The 7,038-nt window shown below is 35.8% G+C and overlaps 1 protein-coding gene across 3 annotated transcripts in view; it reads left to right on the forward strand.

Moving 5' to 3' along the window:
- The window catches only part of SC5D (sterol-C5-desaturase), a 158,072-nt gene extending 152,049 nt beyond the window's left edge, over positions 1-6,023 (forward strand). For all 3 annotated transcript variants that reach the window (XM_044081037.1, XM_044081035.1, XM_044081036.1), the window contains exon 5: positions 3,627-6,023. In XM_044081037.1, coding sequence (XP_043936972.1) covers positions 3,627-4,090 — 464 coding nt within the window. In that variant the 3' untranslated portion in view covers positions 4,091-6,023. The remainder of the gene's footprint in view (positions 1-3,626) is intronic.
- The last annotated feature ends 1,015 nt before the right edge of the window (positions 6,024-7,038 follow it).

Genomic DNA, 7,038 nt, shown 5'->3' on the forward strand with positions numbered 1-7,038 from the left:
CTCAGAGTTTTTAAAAATTTTTTTGCTAAACATAAACTTTCAAATATGCATAAATATGTTTATTGCTAAACAAAACTGTTTGTGTAGTGGTGACTGTTGTACGCAAAGTAGCAGTGATATGTCTCACTGGGTTTGTAGCTTTCATTTGATATCATGAAGTACCGCAAAAAGCCCTTTTAGGGCAGATTATTATGGATATTACAGATCCAGTATAGGCCAATGGAGCTCCACCCACACATATACACTCGGGTACCTTCACAAACCAGGCATGTCTAATTTATGCCACAGCAGTACTATTCTGGCTCAATATTTGAAATCAGTCAATAGCAACTAACATAAGGAATCATGATGACATTTTAAATATAGAAACTGAAAGTGACACGTATTTCCATGACTCGAAGAATTTCTTTAAAATAGTAGTAAATAATCAGTCAGAAGCAAATTTAACACTATATAACACCCAGAGCACTACAGAAACTGATCATTTTGGCCTGATAAATTAGGTCAAAACACAGCGATGGATTTTAACAAAGACAGCAACAGTAATTCAGCTGCCACCTTAAAATGAATCCAGAAAAAAAGCAGAAGAGGAGACGGTTTTCCTATCCATAAAACAGTGAGGATTCATGTTATTCACCCTTCTGGGATCTAATATCGTAGCCTTTCATGCCTGTCTAGTCCCCTGATGACTGCAGTGTAAAGGCATGCATAGCTCTCAATTTTCACTGATTTTGACTCAAATTTTAGTTCTGTCTCTCTTAATCCCACCTAAAATTGGTGCCTTTTGGAGAAAAGGTGGTGAATTTTACTTAATAAACAGTAACGTTAATTATAGAGTTAGACGACTTTTATTTCAGAAAATTTATATTAATTCACATTCTCTTATTCTGTCATTGTCTCAAGTTAATAGTATGCATATTTTAAATATGTCCCTGATTATTTCCAGATTTGTCCGTGATTTGTTAAGATCAGTGTGGAATACTAACAAAAACCAACATGCTTAATTGTTGCACAAGTCCTGCACACCACTGAAGTTCTCCTGGTATGTATATAACAGATTCCCCCATCTCCCACTATTCACCTCATAGTCTCCATATTTTCTGCAAAGCAGTTCGGTTGTACAAACCAAAGCAGGGAACAGGTACAGAGCATACTAATGCAATAAAGTGCATCAACTAAAAGTACAGCTCTTTCTTTTATGGATGCTCACAAATGTAAACAAATCTGAGAATGGCAACTTTTTAATAAATACTACATAATAGGAGCAGTCAAATTACATCAGCTAAGAAGAGGTGCAGTTTGCTTCAGTAACTTTGCTGTAATTACATTTTACCACTGTCCGGCACATTCTAGTATATAAAGTCAGTATTAATGCAAATGCCAATGGGGAGAAAATCAAGACACTAAAAAGTACTGCTGCAGGCCCTAATAATTTACCTTTTGTTGTCAGAAAAGGCTGCACAGAAACAAATTACCTCATCCATAATTTCATCCAGTACCCCAGCCCCAGGCCTAGGCTAAAAAGTGCACAATGCCATCATAAACTAAAGCAACCTGTAACTAATATGACAGTAGATCCCTTAGTTCTCGGTGCATATACCTTTCAGCCCCCCCCCCCCACCCATTTCTGCAGTTGTAAACAAACCCTTTTGTAACTGTATCACATCAAACACTTACTCTGTAGAATAACTTGAGACCTCCATAAGTACGCATTTTGCTTTTTCCATATATCTGCTGCAACACAACACCACAGCCTGACTGAAAATACCTTACACTGACAACTTCCCATTCCATCTGAGGCCCAGACCACTTACCTGAGGTAAGATTCAGTGTTTTACCAACCAGCATAATGCCTTCCACGACTTGCTTGCTATTCCTATACTGCATGAGGTCTAAAAAATAAGAAGTGCAGGATACATTCTAAATTTGTAACTTGCCCATATGGGAAAAGAGACTGAGTAAAACTGAATGGCGCTACAAAGACAGACATCTGACTTAAAAGGTAGGCCTGATTGGGTTCTCAGATGTCTGTCCAGGAAGGATGTAAGCAGTCTTTCTGTTGGCTCGTAGGATTCCAGTTGTAAAATGTATGTTTTTGTTTGCTTTATTTAACGTTTTCTGATGGAGATGCACACACAGTACAGCATTACTGTGTGAGGATGGTGAAATGAATTTTCACAAATGTTTATGCACAAGTGCTGTCCACCAGGACAGCTTTACTGTGTGTACTTGTCAATGCAGATGGCAGAGCCGTTAAAACAGTTTTTCTTTTTTTTTTTTAATTTATTGTGTACTGTCTAAATGTACAATGCGGAACCCTGTGACCACTTTTGTGGGTCAATAAAGTTTTATATGACAGAATAACACAGAAGAAGGCATTTCAATAGCAGGGCACTCTACAGGGCTATAGGCATGGTGGGGAAGCTTTTATTTCCAGAGAATTGTGCTGGAAGCACCAAATGAGTAGTACCGCAACCTGCACTGCAGGTACAGGTGAGTTAATGTTGTGCTTTAATCAGAAAGTACTGGACAGAAATTAAATTGAGACAAGCACATTTGAAAAACTGAGTTAAAACACTTACTATGTTTTGAAATTATAACTAGATGAAACAAAAGCTACAAAATTATTAATGTAAATGTTAACATGCAAAGTAGTAAGATAGTAGGATAATAAGAAAAATATAAATTGACACCAAAAGTTAAAATAAACAATATGTCTTGGAATTTTAATTAATGAAATAAAGGTTACAAAGTACTTGGATAATAAGAAAAAGATAAACTCACATCAATATTTGAAAATAGAATATATGCAATAGCTCAGACTTACAATGAAATATCTAAACACTTTATTCTTTATGCAGTTTTTTGCTTACAGTTTGTTTTCATTAAGGTAGAAGTAATAATCCAAAATGAAGTAAAAAACTGGAGACTAGAAAAGGTTTGCAGGCAGACAAATATAACCAGTTTCAAACCTCTTAGTTATACTGTTGTGAAAAAATAAATGTTATAAGACAGGAAAAGACAGTTTATTATGTACTGCATCAGATCAACTTCAATACATACGTGAAACTTAAATGTAGATTTCAACTACTTAACATAATACTAGAACTGCAAGAAAAAGCAGCAACTACAAGTTCTTTACATGTTTTAATGTTGTGATCCATGCATAAGGTGGTTTTAACTGTGCGGTAGTTGTGTATTACTGTTACCGTGGAGTAATTGTTTTCTTGTTTCTTTTTTATTGCAATAGTTTTACAGATAACATTTTTTGGCACTTTGTAGTGGTGGGTCATACTGTTACATTACTGTACAGTGCAGCCCAGGTGTGACAGACATTGTCCTTACTAGTGCTGTCAACAAGTCAGAAGCTGGAGCTTTGTAATGCTCAATTCCCAGCATTTTGTATATTAAGGTGAGTAATGCAGAAAGAAACTTGAGGATGTCTTTTTCATTTGCTGTGTGATGTAAGGATGTTTAATTTGTTTTCCAAATCAACACAAATGTAAATTGGATAAGAATTAAACCCTTCTATGTGTAGTTGTATTTCTTCTATGCTGCCTATGTAGTTTGTTTTGTTAGGAATGATTCTATTTACCATTATATCTAAATTATTGCCTGTCTTTCACAGTATTTTCACAAACCTCATCACATTTGGAAGATTCCTACTCCTTTTGCAAGTCATGCTTTTCACCCATTGGATGGATTCCTGCAGAGTGTTCCATACCATATCTATCCCTTTATTTTCCCTTTACATAAAGGTGTCTACCTGGGCCTTTACATATTTGTTAACGTCTGGACAGTTTCAATCCATGATGGAGATTATCGAATTCCGAAGTTCCTTGAAGATGTAATTAATGGATCTGCCCATCATACTGATCACCATCTGTACTTTGATTATAACTATGGGCAGTACTTCACTTTGTGGGATAGGATTGGAGGCTCTTATAAGCATCCATCCTCCTTTTTAGGAAAGGGACCTCATGACTTAATACGAAAGATGAAAGAGGAAGGAAAACTGAATTCTGATTCTACTGATTATGAACCCAGAAATGAGAAGTCTGTCAATGGTATTCTTTGTAAAGAGGACTAACTCAAACACAAGAAGGTTCTGCTTTTGCATATAAACAGAATTAACAAAATGCTCGCCATCTGTCTACAAACCAGATGCCATATTACAGCAATCTACAAGAATGAATTCTCTTGGTAATACTTTAGAGATCACAAGCGATGCAGAATATGCTGCTTTAGGCTTCCAGTATTACAGAATTGTATCCCCCCATGTAATTCCTAGCAGATATATTTAACAGTAAACATGGCACATTGGAAGAAACCAAATGCACTTAACCAAAGTAAATCTGCCAAGCAGACTTAAATGTGAAACTTTATTGTCGCATCAGTGATGTATCACAAGTGTAATTGAAACCCTGTTTTTAGATTGGATGCTCCAAATTACCCAAGGTTCATTGAAAACAGTAATGGTTCATCCGTTTTGTTAAGCTATGAGTAAAATCCCAATAAACTGAAATCACTGTTAACACTTTAATGATACCTAATTCAGATTTATTGTAACACTGCCTGCAATTTTGCAGTGGTACTACAGAGTTCGGAGTTGTAGTTTAGCTTTCACTGTAACAAAAATGGTAGAAACTTGTGCAACAGGCTCTCAAGTAAAATGTCTGTATTCCTGTCTTAAAATTATTCTGAAAATAATTCAGATGTACCCGTGTAGGGAGTACATGTTTAAAGGAGCACAACTGTTTATATATTAAAAAAATACTTTGTGATAAAAAGTAGTATCAACAGCTTTCAGATATTTAATACACTTAATACTGCCTAGTACAGTTAGCACACTGCCTACAAGGCCTTTTTCATTGCCTTTGTTGATTGGGCATTTGCCAACAGATTTGTTGGTATAAATTAACATCCAGAAAGTTTTGAAGGGTTGCTCCCAGTGCATTATTTTCCTAATGTAGTTGCTAAAATGTTATCCATTTGAAAGTTAACATAGCTGACACTGCAAACATAATACATTTAAACAATTCAAGTATGTACTGTGAATTTATTTCCTCTCATTATACAAGTGGTTGAGTAGCAACTTCTTTTTAGGAAAAGCTGGTTTATACCAATTTCAAATCCTGCTTCATAATTGAATAAGATTAGATAGAGAGAGAGAGCACCATTTCTGAATCCTCAAAGATGCCATGTCAGCACTGTGGTATATACAGGTTTATTTAAAGAGATACTACCACCTTTAATTTCACTGCAGTTTTAGTCCTTCTTTGAAATCCCAGTCTTTACTGTTGATCATAGCATCACAGAACAAGCTACTCTGTATGATAAATACTTTGTGAAGCTGTGATGTTAAAAGTTCCTTAGCAAGCCTCATGCACATCATTCAGTCTCTGGGTAGGGGTGTACGTGTGTTAATGAAATGCTGCTTAGTATTATCTGCCTAATTTTCTTTGTAGGGGTTCTGTGCACAGGCACAAGTAACTCAATAGTGACATGTTCTGATGTCACTGAAGGTTATTTCTAAAAGCTAATACCTTGACTGGTATCTGAACATGTAATCAGTAGAAATATATGGCCAAGTAGATTACAAAACTGTATGCTTGGAAATCTCTTCCTTTATTAGAAACCTTATCACAATCTTGCAGCAGTGAATCTGTTGTGGACATCTGGTGGGTAAAAGTAAAACCAGTGTATAAATAACTTCTATTTAATACCTTTAAGACCCAATCATTTTCAAGTTAATGTTAACCTTTTTATGATAAAATGCACTTTATATTGTATTTTTAAGCAAGTAGTTCTACTGAACAGTAATAATTTTCAAAGATCAAAATAGAAAAGTGATCTCTTCAACTTTTGTATAGGTTATGGAAGCAAAATAAAATCTTTCATAAACTTAGTCTCTCAGTCTGCATATTAAAGTAGTAAAGGATGAGGAAGAATATTTTGTATACAGGTCTGGTCCTCTACTGTTCGTTGTACATCAAAATAAAATAATGATCATCATGAAGTTACCTTACGACAATGTGTTTTTACTTATACTGCTATTTTCTTCCTTGAAATTTCTCTGTGGCCCTTTTACCTGTTAATTAGCGTAATTGTAAGCTACTTTGCACTGGATATGGAAAGTCTTGCTGGCAGAGTTTTGTCTTGATTGTAATGTACAAAGAACTGTAATGTACAAAGAACTGTTGACGAGAAGAGTAGCCTTTAAATAATGAGAACCTCCTACAATATAGCTCTGCTGCCTCAGAAAGTGGAGAATACAGTTAAGGAGATTCCTGACTTCCAGTGTTTGGATGTCTTTGTTTCATAGTTTCACATAATGCAATTTGTGTTCTGCCAGGTCACTCTTGACCTGGCTAATCATAATCACTTATGAAGACGAAAATATGTGCCATAGTAAATGATATAGAAGTAAGAGTGTGAGTGGTTTCTGAGCATGTATGACAGAAGAATGTAATATCTTGCAAATTACTACTGTTATTAATTGCACTTGACCATTTTGTATTTCTTTGCTCACTATTATTGTGTAATTATGAAAAGATTAAATTTCATAAAGCAAGCTTGTTTTGCAAAGTGGCAAATATCTAAATAATACAAAACACAATGAGAAACTTCAAAAAACTCAAGGCTACTTCTGAGGCGTAAAACACCAAGTAGCAATTTAATAATCACAGAACATATGGGCACACAGTAAGGTTAAGCGCTTTTTGTCTGGTAGGTTCACCGGATTTCTTCAGACAAAAATTAAAACACATTAATAAAACCCCACAACAACCCATTCCACCATCTGTTGCAACCAATCAAAACGCAAGAAAGACAGATGTTAAGTTGTCAATCTCGCCTTCATTCTTGCTTGATGGGTTCGGAGCCGATCCTCGGCTTCGACTCGGCACTTTGCTAAGCTCGAGAGTCACTTTACCAGCTCGAGGCAGCCCCATATCCCATGATGCAAGGCGGTAAATACCCAGATCTCGCTTCTCGCTGATGAGGTCCTCCTTTTGCCAGCTCCTGGTAAGTGTTAGA

This window comes from Protopterus annectens, chromosome 8.part0, assembly GCF_019279795.1.
Source record: "Protopterus annectens isolate FY-2018-M chromosome 8.part0, PAN1.0, whole genome shotgun sequence".
Classification (NCBI taxonomy): Eukaryota; Metazoa; Chordata; order Ceratodontiformes; family Protopteridae; genus Protopterus; species Protopterus annectens.